Source organism: Nannospalax galili, unplaced genomic scaffold (genome assembly GCF_000622305.1).
Source record: "Nannospalax galili isolate Female #2095 unplaced genomic scaffold, S.galili_v1.0 scaffold606, whole genome shotgun sequence".
Lineage (NCBI taxonomy): Eukaryota > Metazoa > Chordata > Mammalia > Rodentia > Spalacidae > Nannospalax > Nannospalax galili.
The window spans coordinates 565,621-586,429 of NW_008355477.1; the positions used below are offsets into that span (position 1 = coordinate 565,621).

The 20,809-nt window shown below is 41.2% G+C and overlaps 1 protein-coding gene across 1 annotated transcript in view; it reads right to left on the minus strand.

Annotated features, from left to right (window-relative positions):
• The window catches only part of Egfl6 (EGF like domain multiple 6), an 81,480-nt gene that overhangs the window by 12,959 nt on the left and 47,712 nt on the right, over window positions 1-20,809 (minus strand). Inside the window, exons 8-9 of the mRNA XM_017803117.1 lie at window positions 15,779-16,099; window positions 13,415-13,495 (exon numbers count right to left, since the gene is read on the minus strand). Coding sequence (XP_017658606.1) covers window positions 13,415-13,495; window positions 15,779-16,099 — 402 coding nt within the window. The remainder of the gene's footprint in view (window positions 1-13,414; window positions 13,496-15,778; window positions 16,100-20,809) is intronic.

Genomic DNA, 20,809 nt, shown 5'->3' on the forward strand with positions numbered 1-20,809 from the left:
ACCTAAGTGTCCTTCAACTGATCAGTGGATGATGAAACTCTGTTTACACAATGGAGTTCTACTCCGTGGCAAAGGAAGATGAAATCATGAAATTTTCAGGTAAACGGATGGAACTAGAAACCGTTATACTAAGTGAAGTAACACAGACTCACACAAAAAAAAATCGACATATGTTCTCCCTCATATGTGGATCCTAAAACCAGACCTATATTCTCCATCATATGTGGATCCTAGCACCAAATACTGATAAATGAGTATGTATCGAGATAACTAAAGGAATCAGTATAATGAAAATGAACCAGGGAGGTAAAGGAAAAGAAAGAATCTAAAAGAGAACAGTAGGAAACGGGAGTATATATCCACACATAACTACAGGAACCAGGATAATGGAAAGGAAACAGGGAGGTAAAGGAAAAGAAAGAATCTAAAAGAGAACAGTAGGAAACAGGCGTTAATAGGGAAATATGGATAAAAATGGGGTTATTTTAAGGGGGAGGGGGAGGTTATACATGGAACCTAGGGGATAAAGGAAAAGAAGGAGCTCAAGGGAGGTGGGACCATAGGAGAAGGTATTAGTAAGGGAGAAAGGGGGAAAATGGTGGTACTTTAAATGGAGAAATCATGGTGGAACAGATAGACAATGTGAGAGATAAATAATGCCTAGCTAGTTAAAAAAAAAAAAACAGAGGGAACCATATTAATCAAACAACCTACTGACAAATTATACATACAACTACCTCAAGGAGATTAATACATGTCTACATAGGTCCATCTGAAAACATTTGGTCTTTGCCCAAGCTTTATCTACATAGCACATGGTAATTAAAGTGGAACTAACTTTCTTGGATGTTTAATAGCCCATACTTTGAGGCCCATACTAATTTGGTCAGAGGAATTTAAAAGACAGTTTTTGCTCCTTGCCCTCCTAGGTCAACTAAGTTCCAGGGGTTTGAGAACCTTTGGTCTTTGCTGAAGCTGTATCTACATAGCACACGGTAATCAAAAGTACCAGACTGGTGGAACTAACCTTCTTGGCTGTTTAACAGCCATACTATTCCAAAATGTCCTGTAACTGTAGTAAGTCACCTGTCCTTTTGATCAAGGAGGCCATGGAGACCTCACCAGATGGACTTGAACCAGTGTCTTGTCTACAAAGAGGAGGGTCCACACAGAGGAAACATTTCCTCCATGCTTCCAAGTGAAGCCAGCCACTGTGGCTCTTCACATAGATGGAACTGATAGAGGAAAGGAGCCAGGGGCTCCTCCTAATCCCACGTGACCCCTGAGGAACAGATCCTTAAACAACCTTGAGAGTAAAAATAAATTGGTTTATCTGGGCCAACTACATGGTCTTAAACACCCAAAAGGAAACTATAACCAAAGATTAAAGTGATGAATATATATATTTTTTAAGAGTCCATGTGTATAGCTAAAGGCTACATAACAAGAAACAATGCCAGACAGGAGATACCTTTCTTTGAGTTGTTGGCCAGGGTGGGCCAAGGGACTGACAGGCAGTAACCCAGCATAGAACTGGGAAATTGAACAGCAGACCCCAATCTTATCTAAAGGAATGTTGGCAACAGCTTGCTGCTAGATGAGGAAGAGCTGTTCTTCATCAAAACAAGAAAGTATAATAGATAGGCTGACTAGGTTCAGTGGATGGATAAGCACTGCGGAATGGCTGGGGGCACTGAAAACACGGTGGACAGTGACAGGGATGACAGAGTATATGGACTCCAGCGGCAGGGGGCATGGGAGGGTGTCACTTGTGATGTGGGTATATAGATGAATAAGATCATTTGGGATATTCTGTATGAAATACACACACAAAATATCAATCAATAAAAAACGACTTATATTTGAGGAAGAAGCATAAAAATTTGCTTCATATTAATTAGTAGATGTGAAAAACATTACCACTGGAATCTACCTGATGACTTTATATCCATGCTCAGGTGCCAAGGTTCTCAGAATGTAACCGACTGTGACTAGTAATAATCAGATATACAGAGATTAGAGACACATGCGCAAGCATCTAAGTGTTAGTTGCATTAAAAATGAGTTTTTCTGGGGCTGGAGAAATTGCCCAGTGGTTAAGAACACTCATTATTCTTGCAGAAGACCCGGGTTTGAATCCCAGCACCCACATGGCGCTAACAACTGTCCATAACTCCAGTCCCAGGGGATCCAACAGTCTCTTCGGTCCTCCTTGGGCATTGCACAACATGGGTGCGCTTACCTACATGCAGGCAATGCACACATACACATAAAATAAAAATAATAAATAAAATTTAAAAAAATAAAATGAAATATTTTTTAAAAATGAGTTTTTCTGTATGAAACAGTATATTTTAATAATGAAATGGAGATCTTTTTTAATGATTAAAATCTCATTCCATTTTATGTCTTATAGGGTTTATACTGAGTACAATATTGTATAAGTGCCAAGGTTCTCAGAATGTAACCGACTGTGACTAGTAATAATCAGATATACAGAGATTAGAGACACATATTCAAGTATAAACCTAAAAATTTACAGTCAATCTTGAAAGAGATGCACCTTAGCTTTGGTTATTGTTATTGAACATGTCGATGCTGTTGTCATAAAATGCTTCTTCAAATTATGTGGTTATTAAATAAATAGTTAGAAAAACAAGAAAACAAAACTGAAAACAAAAAATTATTAAAAGAAAACTAATGGGGGTGCATGGGTAGAGAGATGGTTCAGTGGCTAAGACTATGTGTTGCTCTTGCAGAGGACTGGGGTATGGTTCCTAGTACCCACATGACGGCTCACAAATGTCCATTACTCTAGTTCTAGGATATCTGATGGCAGGCCTCCACAGGCACTGCATGCATGTGGTGCCCACACACCACGTACATATAAGCAAACAGTCATACACATAAAATAAAAATAAATAAATCTTTAAAAAACAAATGGGAAGCAAAACAGGGGCTATAACCGCTTTTTTATAAAATTGAGGGCAGAGTCAAAGTGCAGAGAACAACTGTCTGTGGCATGCTCAGCCCTAAATGGGATACGTGTATCACACCCGTCCCCAAGAGACTCAGGAAACACTGTGGAAGAGGGGGCAGAAAGATTGTAAGAGCCAGAGGAAACTATTGTCTAGACATGAGAGAGCCATTGCACTCATGAACTCACAGCAGCTGTGGTTGCCTGCACAAGCCCCTCCACAAGATCAAACCAGTCAGCATTCCAGTATGGATGGGGGAGGGCTCATAAGGCCCCATCCTTATCAGCTAGAGATATTGATGGCTGCTAGGGAAGGGAGAGTCAGTGTTCTGTAAGGGTGTAATCCTTGATTGACCACGCTACAGTAGATGGCCCCACATCCACACATATATGGGAAGCACTAATTAGACTCAGTAGGTTATAAGAAAAAGAGGCTGGGCATGGGTGGGCATGCCTTTAATCCCAGCACTTGGGAGGCAAAGCCAGGCAGGTCTCTGTGAGATCGAGGTCAGCCTGTCTACATAGCAAGTTCTGGGCCAATTAGGGCTACAAGGAGACCTTGACTCAAAAAAACAAAAGCAAACCAAAAAAAAAAAAATTGGGATGGGGACATGGGGGATTTGGGAGGAGTTGGAGAGGAAGCATAAGGAAGTGAATATGATCGAAATACATTGTATGCATGTATGAAGTTCTCAAAGAATATATAAAATATTATATTAAAATTCAGGCCAGAAAACAAACTCTTTTTTGGTCTTTTTGAAACAGGGTCTCCTATAGCTCAAGCTGGTCTGGAACTCACTGTTTAGACCAGGCTGGCCTTGAACTCTCAGAGATCTGCCTGCCTCTACCCCCTGAGTGCTTGGATTAAAGACATGCTTCACCATGTTCAAATAAACTCTTTAAATTTTTTTATTTTATGTGTATGAGTGTTTTGTCTGCATGTAAGTGTACCTGTTTCATGCAATGCCTGTGGAAGCCAGAAGAGGACATTGGATGCTCTAGAACTGGAGTTACAGAGACAGTTATTAGTTACTACGTGGGTTCTAAGAATTGAACCTGGGTCCTTTGCAAGAGCAGCCAGTGTTCTTGAGCCATCTCCCCAGCCCCCAGAAAATAAATCAATTCACGTGTGTGTGTGTGTGTGTGTGTGTGTGTGTGTGTGTGTGTGTGCACCAAGTGTATGTAGAGATCAGAGGTTTATGTCAGGTGTCTTCTTCAATCACTCTCTACCTAATATTTAGAGACAGGGTCTCTCACTGAACCCGGAGGTCATGAATTTTGGTAGACTGGCGGGTCAGAAAGCCCCAGGGATCCTACTGTCTCCATCTCCCCAGCACTGGGATTACATGTGTGAACTTCCTTGTCTCACTCATTTTTTTTTTAAATGTACGTTCCGGGGATGAAAGTTGGGCCCTCTTCCTTGCATAGCAAGCACTTTATTGACGGAGTCATTTCTCCATTCCTGCAGAAAATAAATTGTGACCATAAATAAACAATTGAAGTCCTTGCTAGAACTTTCTAGATGATTGTAGAATACTAAGTTTCATGCAGTACATGACTTACTAACACATACTACATAAGATGATTCTCTTTGCTATATTTATAATGTTTTGACATCTTAGAGCTTGGGGGACAGGGCTATCTAATTCCCCAGACAGTATACAATTGACTTGGGAACATAGCTCTCATACATAAGCCAGCCATCTACTTTATCCGAAGTTCACACATTATTATGGTTTAGACATGAAAGATCTCCCCAAAGACCATGTGCTAAAGGGGTGATTGCCCTTGGCTCTATTGGGAGGTGGAGCTTAGTGGAAGGAAATGAAGTTAATTGAGGGGTGTGCCCTTCAAGGTTTATTAGGACTGTAGCCCCTTCCTTCTCGTTCCACTTTTTGGCCACCATGAGATGAGCAGTTTTCTTCACCATATATTCCTTGCCACAGCATTCTGCTTTGTCACAGGTTCATAGAGAAGAGATCCAAGTGACTATGGATTGAAACCTCTAAGACCATGAGCCTGAATAAATCTTTCTTTCTTATAACATGATTATCTCAGGAATTTTGTTATAGTGACAGAAAACTGACTATCACACACATTGAACAAATATTCCCCTAACCTAAATAATCTCAGGATAAGATACTAGATGGTTAAGGACAGCCCCTGTGCCCCCTAAGGCCTCCTGAAATTATTCAAATTAGTCCATCTTAAATGGTCTCCCTTACCTTGCCTTGCCTATCTTCCAATAGAAACATTAATAAACACTGTGGCTTTTTTTTGCCTAGCTCCTACTCCTGCCTCCTAATCCTAGCCTGGTGCTTTCTTGTGGCTTCGTGTGTTTTCTTCTTTTGCAAATGTACACAATAAATCATTTCTTAAATGGCACTGGCCTCTTCATGTCAGTTAGTTACCCCATCAATTGAAATCCCATGGGAGTTTTATGATTTCCACATTGCAATGAGATGTTTGCCAGGGGCTTAATAGATCAAATAGACTGATTTTCTGGTGGCTTCTAAACTGATCCTTTTTTATGGCAGGATGAATGCTTAGTTCAGGTGAATCAGGGAAGTATAAGATCAGAGTCAGCTAGTACAGATTTTGAACCAGTGTCTCTGGTTACTTAAAAAAATTGTGTTTTGTGTGTGTGTGTGTGTGTGTGTGTGTGTGAATGTCATACATGAGTGCAGTCTTCACACCATTTTCATCCCTCCAACTCCTCCCACATGCCCCTCCTCCCTAATTGCCTGTCCCCTTCCTTGATTATTGTTGTGAGACACACACACACACACACACACACACACACACACACACACAATTACATTGAGTCTATTCAGTGGTGCTCCTGTGTACCTGTGTTTAGGGCTGCCCATTTGGAGTTAGATAACCTCTCAGGGAGCTAGTCCCTGGAGAAACCTGATTCTCCCTTCCTCAGCATCCATTATTGTCTTCAGCTCTTCATCTTGAAGTGGGACTCCTTGAGATTTTCCCCCACCCACCTTGGTAAGTCAACTGGCTTTGGTATTATTCTGATTACTTTTATGTATAGTAGAAGTTTGCAAACTAACATCTTGGCCCACAGTCCATTTTTGTAGAGTTTTCCTGAGGCTTGCCCATTCATTGAGCTAAAGGTCAGAGGACTTTTGAGCTACAGAGACCATATGGCTTGCGAAGTCACAGATATTTACTCTCTGGCTCTTTCTGAAGAAATATTTGGCTCATGATGGAAGATGACAACAACAATGACAAACTACTGTGAAAGAGGAGGAAGAGTGACAGGCTTCTGATTTAAAACTAAGGCTAGCCTGGAGCTTGGGTTTGAGGGCTTTAGCTGTTCATGCTGAGGAATAAATGAGTGGAACAGAAAGGGAGTAAACAGATGTTTCTTTAATTTTTAAAAAATTACATTTAGTGTGTGTGTGTGTGTGTGTGTGTGTGTGTGTGCAAGAGAACACATGTGGAAGTCAGAGGACAACTTGTGGGATTCAGCTTTCTCCTTTTACCATGTGGGGCCCAGGAATCAAACTGAGGTCATCAGGCTTGACAGCAGGTGCCTTTACCCACTGAGCCATCTAGCCGGCTCATAAGCAGCTTTCCTTGACTAATTTCAATTTGTCAAATATTTTAAACAATATTATATCATTTGATTTGACTGTCAAAAATATCTGACATCAGAACCTCAGTAACTCTAAGGTTCCTAAGTGATATATCCAGTTTCCAGGTATTGAGTGCTGGAGCTGAGCCTGAATCTCAAATCAGATTGAGATCTATAGCTGTCCATTCTGCACACATCCCAAGTCAGCACAAACATACACTGTTCCTTTCCTTTCTTCTTAATACCCTAATTTTATTTTCAGTCTTAATTTTAAAATATTAAGAAGTATTTTCTTCTAGGCTTCCTTCAATATTCCAATATGCACTCTATTATTAGTCTTAAGACATTGATAAGGACCAGAAGGATGGCTTAGTGGGTAAAAGTGTTTGCTGCCAAGCCTGAGGACTTGGGTTTCATCCCAGAGACCCACGTAGTGGAAGGAGAGAACCAACTCCCACAAGTTGTCTTTTGACTTCCCCATGTGCACATGCACACATACACATGCACACACACAAATTAAATGTGATAAGAAAAAGCTGATGATATGATCCTACAAATGGTAGAACATCAGTTTAAAAATATTTTATTATTCTTATTTTATGTGGATAGGTATATTGCCTGCATGTATGTGAGTGCACATATGCTGTGCAGTGCTGCAGAGGTCAGAAGAGGGCTTCGGATTCCTCTGGAACTGGAGTTAAGGATGGTTCGTAGCTGCCATGTGGGTGCTGGGAATTGACCCCAGGCCCTCTGCAAGAGCAGTCAGTGCTCTTAACCACTTAGCCATCTCTCCAGCCCCAGAACATCAGTTTTTCCACTGGTTTATGTGGTGGCAAATTTGTTTTCCTCTCAACACCTAAAAAATGTGGGGCAGCTGGACTTGGTGGAGCATGCTTTTAATCCCAGCACTTGGGAAGCAGAGGCAGGTGGATTTTTGTGAGTTTGAGGCCAGCCTGGTCTACATTTAGCAAGTTCCAGGCCAGCTAGGGCGACAGGGAGACCAAAACAAACATACAGACAACAAAAATACAAACAACAAACGTGGGTGAGGCAAGTGAACCAGTACAAGGGAATAGTGTAACTATCCTGGCAAGAAAGAAGATATTCCAAAGAGACACTGGTATCCCTCACTTTGGCTATCAGGCTAGCAAGACAATAGACTCCAAGAAATTGGAATTTCATTTCCACAGGAATCACTTTCTGGGCCAAGAAAAAGGGTAAAGCCTGGTACCAATCGGAGGAGGAGCTTGTCTCCCAGAGAGAGTTTTCACACAGTTCTGACAACTTATCAGGCTATCTTGTAAGAGAGACTGGAGCCCATATAATGATGATAGGCAGGACCACACCTTGGCTAGGACTGCTTAGCTATGCATAGCTCTCACTCTCTATTTAACCTCAAATGTTGTGTCAGTATCTCAAGGATGAACTTGGAGGGCTTCCATCAGCATCAGGTGGGAATTGGTATATATATATAAAATCTCCCTTACTTCTTTTGTAGGATCATTCTGATCCTTGTATTGTATACTGGCTCCTGGAGTTCCCTAATGGGGTCAAGTTCCAGTTCCCCACCAAGGAAGTGTGCCTGTCAACACACCTGTATTGGCTCCTCCTCCTCCATGTCCCTTCTTTGTTCTCCATTGAATTTCCTGGGATCACTGCCCCCATAAACCATTTGCACACAAATTCTTGTCTTCGTGTCTGATTCTGGAGAAGCCAGCCTAACACAACACCCAAAAGAAGAGTGTGGCTCTCATTCCACATTCATGTATGAAAACAATAAGGCAGGCACGTCCAAGGGACTTGCTCAAGACAAACAGCGAGTAGAAATACTGAGGTACACACTTGAGTCCTCCCATTGGGACTGAGTTTTCTTGGACAGTCCTTATTCAAGGCCTGTTGAAATCACAGGGCGTTATCCTTGAGGAGGAAAACTCCCAACTTTCTGTGTTTCATTAAGGATCATGAATGAAACAGAAAACTAGGTAACCTGGCCAGTCTGGGGCTCCATAGACAACTCAAACAATTCTATATCTAGATGCTTAGCAAGGGTGAGGCAGGCTGGGACAGAAACTGTGAGCACTGGGAGAACATAGTTCATCACATGTGCTATGAAGCAGTTTCTTCCTAATCAGGATAATAGGCAATTTGGGTTGATGAAGAGGAACAAATAGAACATTTCAGAGCAATATGGATGGAAATAGGATGTCTGACTGAGCTGGGTCATGGGTGACTAGCCTTTGAAAAGTTTTTAGTAGAAGCATCTCACATTAAATTTGGGGGACTGACTTAAGAGGAACTTTCTTCATAGCGGAAGTCTTCTGTAAAGGCAAGAGAGAAAACTGGAGAATGAACTAACAATAAACACAAAGGGGGATTACTTAGCATCAGGTCAGGATGCATAGATTGACAAATAAGAAAGTGAAAAGGAAAGAGAAGACCAAGTAATTCACATTTATTAGCAAATGAAAGGAATAAACGTATAGATAGTCCCCCTGGGAGGCCTATGCAGAAAGCCATACACATATAGTTAGGTTATATATCTACATATGTATGTATGTATGTATGTATGTATGTATGTATCTATCTATCTATCTATCTGTCTATCTGGAGGGAGAGGGAGAGAGAGAGAGAGAGAGAGAGAGAGAGAAACAGAAACAGAGACAGAGCTGCTCCCTTAAAATCAGCTTTTCCTGGTAACACTAGAAAAGGAAGCCCCTCCTTAAAAGTTAAAATACTATTTGAGGCCTGGATGGTGCTGCATGCCTTTAATTCCAGCACTCAGAAGACAGAGGCAGTCAGAGCACTGTGAATTCAAGGCCAACCTGATCTATATAGTAAATTCCAGGCCAGCCAGGGCAGCATAGTGAGCCCTTGTCTCAAAAACTAAACTAAACTAATATATGAAAAAGTGGAGGTATCAGGGCTTTGGTGAATTTCATTGAAGGAAAGCTACTTCCTCCTGGCCAAAATAATACAATCTGAGTTCTATCTCTAACGATAGGTGGGGACGCTGCCAGGCATATTGTCCCCTTCCTGAAGAGTTAATCAAGTGGGCCTGTCAATCACCTGGCTAGGAGATTGTCTCTCAAAAAAAGCTGATTCCCATGAAGACATGCTAAGGAGATGGGAGGAATAATTATCCTCTTAATGAAATAATGAACATATATATTCATGGAGCCTCTTCCTTGAGGTAGTTGCTTACAGCTCTTCACTATTAAGCCTATCCTCCTTTCTGACTTCTAATTGAAAAGTGTAACTGAAAAAGCTTAACTTTTTCCTTCTTTCTATTCTTCAGATACAGACCAAATCCTAAACATTCTTTCTCTGACACCCTGGGTTTTCTTGTTCCTTTAAAGACTCTTCCTACTTGGCCTGGCCTGGTGGTGCAGACCTTTGATCCCAGACGTGGGGAGGCAGAGGCAGGCGGATCTCTGAGTTCTAGGCCAGTCTGGTCTACATAGTGAGTGTGATGAGTGTGAGTTCCAGGCCAGCTGGGGCTACAGGGAGACCCTGTCTCAAAAAGACCAAAAAAAAAAAGGACTCTCTCTACTTGGATCCTACAGTTGCTTGCAGACCTCCATTGTTGACCCTAACTCAAAAGTCATGTTTTTTCTCTCTCTTCTCCATGTCGTTCCTCTCCACAGCTTCCAGGATTTTCAGCTTGCCTGCCCCGTTGTTTTTCTCTCACACTCTTATAAAATGGTCCTTGAGGGGCTGGAGAGATGGCTCAGCGGTTAAGAGCACTGACTGCTCTTGCAGAGGACTCAGGTTGGATTCCCAGCTGATTCTCACATACCAGCTACAAACCGTCCTTAACTCCAGTTCCAGGGGAATCCGAAACCCTCTTCTGACTTCGTGGCACTGCATGACAGGGGTGCAGTCACACACATGCAGGCAATACACTTATACACATAAAATAGAAATAATAAAAAAATGTCCTTGAGTTTCCTTCTGAGTCCATTTTAAAATTCTTTCACCAATCAACAAGACAATAGCCCACAAAAGGAACCCCAAAAGGAACCCCAATTCTCTTGTGACACCACTCTTTGTTGGGGTATGCCATTGAGGGTTTGGGATGCTTTGTTATGAACTGTTATTGTGATAGGTAACTGTGACAACAGGTACACTGGGCCACATTTTCGTACATAGCCATGTTTAGGTTTTCTTACTGTCCCTCTGAAGACCCTCCTTACTGTTTTTCTAAAGCAAAAGAGTTACTTTCTCCCATCTCTTCACATATAGTCTGCCTCAATATTTCACTCTCAGTGTCAGGTGGGAGCAGCAGAGAGAAAATGACTTTACTGTATTGCAATTACTGGCACTAATCACACAAGGACCTACTCTAAAAAAATTCATTGGTACACATACAGACATGAAAGCAGTATTTTTAAAAAGGAGAGCAGTGGTTAGTTTGGGAAAGGAGCTGATATACAAAATTACCCTTCAGAAATGAGCTTTATTAGGAGACAGGGCATTGTGACTGTGAAGGTCATGACTGGGCCTTGAAGTAGAAGACTATTAAAAAAGAAAGTACATGTCACAGGCAGCATGATGGGACCTTTAAAGGGACAGGGACTCCTGGACAGGAGCTTCATTAAGAGATATAGCTTAAAGTAAAAGTAAGAAAGGTAGCTGTCATGGACAGCATGATGGGAAGAGGCACATAGGAGAAAGAACCTTCAGGGAAATTCCCTGAACAAAGGGAATATTTTGGCTTCTGTAAGTTTGTTCAGGACTGGTGGGAAGTTTCACACCATGTAATTTAATTCAATAGAGCCCCTGTGACAAAGAGCATAAAGGAGTCAGGTACTGGGTAGAATCAGAAATTAGGGGCTGTTTGGCGGCAACACAGGATGGTTTATTAATTCTGTGTCCCTGAGAGAGAGTTGCCAGGAGGGTATGGCCTGATTTCTTCAAGTTGTGAGATTTGGCCTCTTAAAGGGGCATCTTAAAGGGGCAGGACCATGATCTAGATCTTACAAGTAGAATGGGGACTAATTGGGCAGAGGAATTGGATCACTGGGAGTGAGAAGGAGGCAAGAGATGGTAACAGGGATGAATATGTGCAAAATACATTATAGGTATGTATAAAAATGTCATCTGAAACTAAATGTTATGGATAATTAACATATACTAATAAAAATATTTTTTAGAGGGCCTTCTATTTTAATACTTGTTAGGGGTAAAGAGATTTCCTCTTGGCTTGACATGAGCATCCCTGTCATAGATTAGAGGATGCTGAAGTGACCTATAGAATTGATGGCCCTGTAGTCATGATAATGAAATAAGCAGACAATACAGTGAAAGCCAGGTTTGTAGTAATTGTAAAGGAGCAGTTAACAGTCTCTAGTAGGGTAGATCACAAGACCCTCACCTTGGATTCTAGCCATCCACTCCTTCCTGCCCTCTAGCTGCACACAGTCTTGGAGGTGCTAGGGTCTATAGGACCTGAAAGGTTAACTGAAGGCTGGACTTCATGATGTAACTTCTGTGATGTCATTATCCATAATCAGGTGGGACTTTTCAGTAATACAGCTGTTTTTGAGTCACCTATGTTTCTGTGAAGTAAGCCTGATAAATATATTGTTGTACGAAGTTGGACTTGGGTGGAGTGGTTACTTTGGTCTATCATTAATGCCCATCTAGGATGCGTAAATGTTTATTCATGTCTACCCAGGAAAAGGAACATGATGCTGGAATTGTATGTCATGATTAGTGATTTTTCTCTTGGTTGTTTATGAATAAAGCTATGATTTCAAGGCATGAAAATGGATACTGTGAGAGAGCACATACTTGTTAGATCACAGACTCTAGCTGCCTTTCTCTCCCAGGAGCCAAGCCACACCCCCTGCCAGCTCTTTCTGAGTTAGTTTGATAAGTTTGCTGTGCTGTGGCCTTGCAGCCTTTTTCCATTGCAGATGCAAGGCAAGTTTACAGTCCTATCTAGTGTCTGCCTCTATGCTGGTATATAAGGTTGGCCAGGCTAGATCACATGGTATGAACTGAGCCCACCCACAAAACCTTTAAGATTCAGAAACTTTTCATTCTCCAGATTTGAAAGGCTCTCTCTCTCTCTCTCTCTCTCTCTCTCTCTCTCTCTCTCCCTATTATGGCTGCCTATGCTCATGATGCTATATCTCTTCTGATAATCCAGGAACTGAAGTGTCTGTCATACTGTGCAGGGCAGCTCTCTCCTGATGAAGCTCCCCATTGGACCTGAAGTCCTCCTTTCCCCCTTTAGTGCCCTATCTCCTAATAAAACTCTTCTTAAGGGTAATCTCATGTCAGCCCCTTTCCATGAATCTGTTAGTCTTTTAAGTTATAATAATACCTGGGAAGAAAGCATTATTTACTATGAACTAAAGTTTCTGGAAAGGAGATGAACCTACATTAAACATTATACAAAGAATGACTTCAATGATTATGGAGAGATTGAGATGTTTCAGAGCCAAAGCCAAATTATCTTGGGCTATCTTTAGTTTCTCAACAGTAATTCAATGCCTATCTCTGTTTCGGACCTAACATCCTTGTGCCTATCATGTGAAACCATTTTGAATGCATTGGCTTAATAGACCAGTAGCTTCCAACAACCCAAATGCTAAGAATGTCACCAGATAGCATTTGAGGCCTATAGCAGAAGTTTTCCCATAGCGCTGTAACCTTCTCGCCTGATGCTACCAACAAATTTGCAAAGTGTGTTCATTTAGGGCTTTCTTTGTTCTATTACTATAAAAACTTCATGAAACTGTTACCTCTGTCTGGATTACCAGGCTCATATTTAGCTCCAGAATAAACCATTTCTTATTATCTTTAAGGTGAGAGCTGTTTTTTCATATCATCATTACCTTTGTGTTCCAGTTTGGAGTTTAACTCTTTTCTTTGGACCAGGACCAGACCCAAATCATCTGCTTCATTTACCTTAGGGGCTGATAAAGAAAACCTCATCAGTTAAAAAACAAAGAAACCCTAAAATCTTACATGCACCAAAGAAACAAATCTGAATAAATAAGGTTTTGTCATGTATTATAATGACAGAACATGCTAGAGCAGGGTCTCCCTACCATTTCCCAGCCATCACATTCCTCATCTGAAACACTATTTTCAAGAAGGTCTTTCAAGTGAACTAAGCATCCATTCCCCCAATATACCCCTTCTCACCAGGTTTTGGAAACCTACTTCCATGAGATTTTCATTATTAAGGGAGATATTGCGACTGGTATACTGTTTCTTAGATATATGAACCTGTGATTACTTGTCCCTAGGTTAATTTGTATACATAATCACCAGTCATACAGCCAAGAACAGACAAGGCTAAAGAGAATTCTCAGAAAGAAGGAAATGGAGACTTCATGTGGGGATCCAGGCTGGGTTAATACACAAACTCTCTTGGCGGGCTCTGTATCACAACCTGTGCAAAGAGAGAGATGGCGGTTGCCTGATTCATGCAGTAAACCTAAGCTCCACTATAGCATTTTTCCTTTATGATTTTTGTTTTGGCTTGTAAAATCATAATCACACAGCTGTGATATTCACTTTTCATAGAGTGGGACCATGAAAAGTGCCTTCAAGAAGTAAAAAAGTGAGGTGGGAGGAGTTCACAAGGCCCCACCCTCCCTAAGGATCTATAGGCAGTTAACCTTTACTGGAGGATGGAGAGGTATTTTCTTCAGTGGTGTAGCTGTCTGTGTTCCTGTCAATAACCCCTTACCCACACTCCTGTACGCAACCCCTCATCCATGCTCTGTAAGTAAGCCCAATAAACTCATTGGTTCTCCAAGTTAGACTTCGGTGGAGTTATACTTTGGTTTGTTGTTGGGGCATATGAGAAGGGGTCATAGGGGTTTGTTTATACCTCCCCAGGTCACAAAAGACATGGAAATAGAAAAGGGACTAGTTGGGAAGAGGAAGGGGATCAGTAAGAGTGGGAGGGGGGACAAGAGCCTGTAAGGAGGGGTGAATATGATAAGCAATGCATGATATACATGTATGAAAATGGCTTATGTGTAAGCAATATACACTCATAAAACTATAACAATGAAGTAAAAATGGAGAGCTTGGGAGACTCACAGGTGAGGGTCTCTGATTTGGTTAGTGTGCTGCATGAAAGCTTGGTAGCCACACAACTGTGCTTCTAACAGCAGCAGGAAGCCTCCTGTACTGGGAGAGGGTAGGGAGGGTCTGTACCAAACAGGAAGCATCCAGGTATGGGAACAGGACAGGACTTACCCTTTTGTTTCCCAGAGCAGAAGGGCTGTTTTGGAATCTTTGGGAGGTATTCTCTAAACCTTACATAGGCCTCTGTTTCTAAGGATTTGAGGACCAAGTCATTTTTCTTTTTCCTTTTTTGCAGTTTAAAATATTTTACCACGTGTTATCCCTTACATGTGGATCCTAGCCTGTAATGTATGCATGTATGTTTGTAAACAAGTGTAAGTATGGACATAGTATAAGATTTAGAAAGGATACCAAGGAACGGTGATGTTAGGTGATAGGAAGGACATACCACAGGCCGAAGGACATGAGTCATGCGAGAGGATCTAAAGCTACTCTTTTCTAGGTTCAAAGCTGTCATAATTTTTTCTCTTTGTATTGGATAAGTGAATAAAAATTCATTTGACAATGAAAATGTCAAGTCCTAGTAGAAGTTCCATGGCCTCAGAATGACCACTGTAACTACACAGAAGGTCTCTAAATGCACAGAATTTGGGACCAGGCAGGTGTTTGAGTGGCCTCCTTAAACTAGGTGTGTGATGTTTTTACTTGTGAGTTAATAAGAATAAAGACATTTTATTAAAAATATTTTATTTTGTAGCTGGAGAGATAGCTCAGTGGTTAAGAGCATTGACTGCTCTTGCAGAGGACCTAGGCTCAATTCCCAGCACCCACATGGTGGTTAAGAATCATCTGTAGCTCCAGTTCCAGGGGATATGATGCCTACTTCTGACCTCTGCAGGCATTGCATGACATGGGTGCATTTAGACACATGCAGGCAATACACTTATGCACATAAAATAAAAATAATAAATAAAATATTAAAACTATTTTATTTCATAAAATGTTTATATGTACAAGACTCACATTATATAGAAAGGAAGCTAAACCATTTTTTTCTTAAGGAGGAAATCTGTCTCCTTTTTTTGGATTGATTTGTCATAAGGAATCACAATTAATTTTTCATAACACACAAGAATAACACAAGTGATACTTACAAAACACATCTCCTCGAAGACGTCGTTCCTGTTCCACATCATTTTTCAGGGCTTTCTCTCCTCTTGTCTCTTCCTCAAGCCCCTCTCTCCTCTCTTCTGTCCCTTTTTGTTCTTCATTGGAATTTCCACCCTTGGAGACATTCTCTTTATAGCCAAATGACAGGTTAATCTTAGGGGTTTGTGTACTAGTGGGTCTTGGGGTAACATTTTTAAGTTTCGCCTTCTTTTTCATGTTGTTCTTGTGAGCAAGTAACTTCTTGATTTGGTCTTTGATGGTCCCAGGTGTTCTAAACACTTCCTTCACAGAATGTTCAGGGATAACTAAAACAAAATAATAGATGAGAATTCTCCTTTGGCTGAGAATTAGATCACTCATTAACAATAGAATATTCTGGAAGTATTAAAGTACAGGAAGTGAATTTTTCCAGAATCAACTCATAGGAGGGTATATTCTGTGAGATTTTAGCAAGAACTATATTTGCATCTTAAAAACTTTACTTATGGGGCTGGAGAGATGACTCAGCGGTTAAAAGCACTGACTGCTCTTGCAGAGGACCTGGGTTAGATTCCCAGCACCCACATGGCAGCTAACAACCGTCTGTAACTCCAGCTCTTCTTACCTTCACAGGTACTGCATGACATGGGTGCACCTATACACATGCAGGTAAAATGCTCATACACATAAAAAAATAAACTATTATTATTAACATGTGTCTGATATGTATGATGTGTGTGTGTGTGTGTGTGTGTGTGTGTGTGTATGTGTGTGTGAATGCAGGTGCATGCATGCTATGGCATTTGTGTGGAGGGTAGAGGAAAACTTTTGGGAGTTGGATCTCCCCTATCACCATGGGATGTGGGAATCAAACTCAGATTGTCATATTTGAAGAGCAACTGCTTTTACCCAGTGAGCCACCTTATCTGCCCTGCATCTTTTTTAAGCAGCTAAAATGTTATGGTAGTTATGTGGACTACCTTGTTTTAGAAGACACACTGCAGTTTGCTTTGAAAACTAGCCAGATCTCAAAGGAGTGGAATTTCTAGGGTCCTTTAATGGTAGGTTTTGTGTCGGTATCCCCATTCTGGGTATTATCCAAGCAGCCCCTAGATATCTGTCCAAATTCGATCTTCACAGATTACAGTCATGGCATTAGGTTGAACCATATAAAATTCCAATAGGTAATTAGTGATCTTTAAACAGTGATCTATGGTTGTATATGTACTTAATTTTCCTTCAAGAATGATCTTGAACTTCCAATATTCCCCCATTTACTTCTAGAGTGCTGGGATTACAGGAGTGTGCCTCCATTCCCAGTTTATACTGTACTGGGGATAGAACCTAGGGCTTTGTGCATGCTCTACCAATTAAGCTACATCTCAGTTCCTTATTGAATTTTTTCAGAGGATTCTATATGTACTGTTTTACATTCATTTTCTATTGCTCACCACGAAATTAAGTTGCTTTAAAAACACACCTCTAAGCCAGGCATGGTGGTGCACAGCCTTAATCCCAGCACTCAGGAGGCAGAGGCAGCAGATCTCTGGGAGATGGAGGCCAGCCTGGTCTACACAGTGAATTCCAGGGCTGCATGGAGACCCTGTCTCAAAAAAGACCAATAATAAAATAATAATAATAATAATAATAATAATAATAATAATAAACTGGTTGTCACATAGAGGCAGCGGTAGAGACCTCTAGACTGATGCCTCTTATCCTACAGTAGATCAGCGACTCTTTGGATGTTAAATAGTTAGTTAAAATTATGAGACTTCTCAGACCTAAATGTGACAACTGTGACATCCATTCCAAGTCTCAGGGAACATCATGGAAGAGGGTGCAGAAATAATGTAAGAGCCAGGAGATAAATGTGCTGTGAAATGGACACAACATGGACATTACATTACACTCATGAACTCGCAGCAGCTGTGGTGACCTGCAGGGCATCAGCATAGATGGGGCCATCATGCATGTGGGAGGGGCTCCTGAGGTCCCACCTTCCCGGAGAGGCTGTTGGCAATTGATGGTCACTGGGGACATTTTTTTCCAGTGGTGTAGCTACTGGTAAGCTGCCCATGTTCCAGTAGAGAACCCTCCCAATCCATGCTCATGCAAGTAACTCTAAACTCAGTAGGTCACAACACCCCCAACCCCTTCAAAGACAGAACAACAACAAAGACATCAAATCAGGAGGGAGACTTGTTGGGATGAAGGTGCAGTGAGAATGGAATGAAAGAGAGTAATGAGGGTGGGCTAAAAATGACCAAAATATATACATGTATGAAACTGTCAAAGAATAAAGAAAAGTTTAAAATGTATTAGGCTTGGTAGTCATCAAGGATGCACCACTGATGGATCTTGGGGCTCCCCCTCCTGTGTCCCTATAAATACATTAATTTTGCAAGTGAAAAACAGTGATGGGTGGGCCAGGCACCTCTGATCCCAGGACTCTCGAGGCAAAAGCTGGTGGATCTCTGTGAATACGAGGCCAGTCTGGTCTATATAGTGAGTTCCAGGGCTGCAAGGAGACCCTGTCTCAAAAAGACCAACAATTTCCACCACCATCAGATTTCAAATACCATATGAAAGGAAGAAAGGTGGACATAGCAGGGTTTTGTTGAGGCACATTAACAGAAGGCTATTTTTCCTGCTAAAGCATGGTTATTTTATAGATTTGTATTTGAAATTTTCTTTAAATTATTTTTGTATTTCTTTAATTATTTTTGATCTACACTGTTGTATGATTTTCGGTCAAGAGAATGGGATCTGAATAGCACCTTTGGTCCTGGGTGGAGATATTACTTTCTGAACTGCCCAGAAGATTCCAAGGTTACTATCTGCCAGGAGGCTTTCTAGAAAAGAACAAGAACATACTCTTTTTCCCTTTGTTAATAGTTAATCTGAAAGGGTCCACCAATCATCTGGACAGGAAAACTGTACTCAGGAAAGCTGTTTGTTGCAGAGACGTGATTTTTAAAATTTTTATTAGTTTTTTTTTTATGTAAGCATGCAAAGCAATGGGTTTCATTATAGCAATTTCATGGTGTTTCAGAGACTTTATAAAAAGGCATATAGCCTACGTTAACATGTTGGTCAACATAATTGTCATTTTGGCCATTGCCCACTCTCACCTGGAGTGCCTCTTATTGTGCTGTAATACACTTCAACTGTCTTCTACACTATGTACTTCTCACCTAAATCCTTTTGATGGACATTATAAGGACCAAGGAGCCAAGGGAATGCCAGAGGTAGATCTTGGTAATGAGCAAAATGTTAGCATAGAAGAACTCATGAGGTAGTAAAAGGTTGATGTCTTAGTAAGCTTCTCTATTGCTGTGATTAAAAACATCAACCAAAACCAACTTGGGGAGGAAAGGGTTTATTTGACTTAGGGATCACAGTCCATCATCAAGGGAACCCAGGGCAGGAACCTGGAGCACAGACCATGGAGGAATGCTGCTTACGGGCTCGCTCCTCTGACCTGTGCTCAGCCTGTTTTCTAATACAATACAAGACCACCTGCCCAGGGCTGGGCCCTCCCACATTGTTCAACGATCAAGAAAATGCACCCCCCCGACAACCACAGGCCAATCCAATGGAGACAATTCCTTAATTGAGGATCCCTCTAACCAGGTGTGTCAAGTTGACAGCTAAAGCTATCTAGAACAGCTGATTAGCCTGATATTTTTGTTTTGTTGATGGATCAGCTAGTGACTTGTCCAAGGTCACTCATATACCTAGGGGCAGGGCTAGGACTTGAGCATAGAGCACATGTATGCCTCCTATTTTCTACTCTTTCTGTAAAGGGTTGATTCCTCCTTTAAGGTTAAGACCATACCAACGATCTCTAGATAGGTTGATTAGATGCCAGTGGATGAATTTGCACCGAAGGACATCTGGGTACAAATGCTTGACTGGATAGAACTTAACATGTATATCAGAATACATGGGGTTCAGTGGCGGGGGGCATGGATGAAGGAGGGTGTCTAAATTTGATTAAGAGCTGTTGTATGAAATGTATAAAAGCTCAATAAAATTTTTTAAAAAGTTATTTTTCTCTAGGCTGGTTCAAATTCCTTAAGTTCTGGGATACAAAGATACAGGTCCCTTTTCTACTTTTCCAAGGGGAAAAGCCAAGTGATGTTCAAAAATTAGTGAGTATTTATTTACTTAAAAAATTTTAATTAAAAAAAACTGTATGTGATGCTCAAAAATTAGTATTTATTTACTTAAAATTTTTTAATTAAAAAAAACTCTGTGTGTGTGTGTGTGTGTGCACGTTGTGTGTATGTTTCGTGTCTGTGTGCATGTTTCTGTGTGTGAATGCAGGCACAGGGATGTCATGGGATGCATGTGGAGGTCAGAGGAGAAGCTCAGATGTTGTTCTTCACCTTCCACCTGGTTTGACAAAGAGTCTCTTGTTGTTTGTCACTGCATACACGAGGCTGTCTATGAGCTTCTGGAAATTCTACTGTCTCCATCTCTCACCTTATAAGAGTGCTGAGGTTACAGATGTGGGCTCTGGGCATCTGAATTCAGGTCCTTACCTTATGCAGCAAGCATTTTACCCACTGAATCATTTCCCCAGCCCATGAGTGATGAGTGATTTTTTTCTTTGTTTGTTTAAATTAGGGCCAGCAAGATGGCTCAGTGGGTAAAGATGTTTGCCCAGCAAACCTAGAAACCCAAGTTTGATCCCCGAAACCTGTATAAAGGTGGATGGAGAGAACTGACTCCACAAGTTGTCGTCTGATTTTCACATGCACACTATGGTACCTGCACCCCCACATGCATATCATGTACATACATATACACACAACAAATAATAATTAAAAAAATTAAAAACTGAAGGGAGGGAAGCTGGACAGATGGCTCAGTGTTTAAGAGCACTGGCTATTCTTGCAGAAGACCCAGGTTTGAATCCCAAGCACCCACATGGTGGCTAACAATGGTCCATAATTCCAGTTCCAGGGGATCCAACACCCTGTTCTGTCCTCTGAGGGTATTGTACGACACAGGCACACTTGACCACA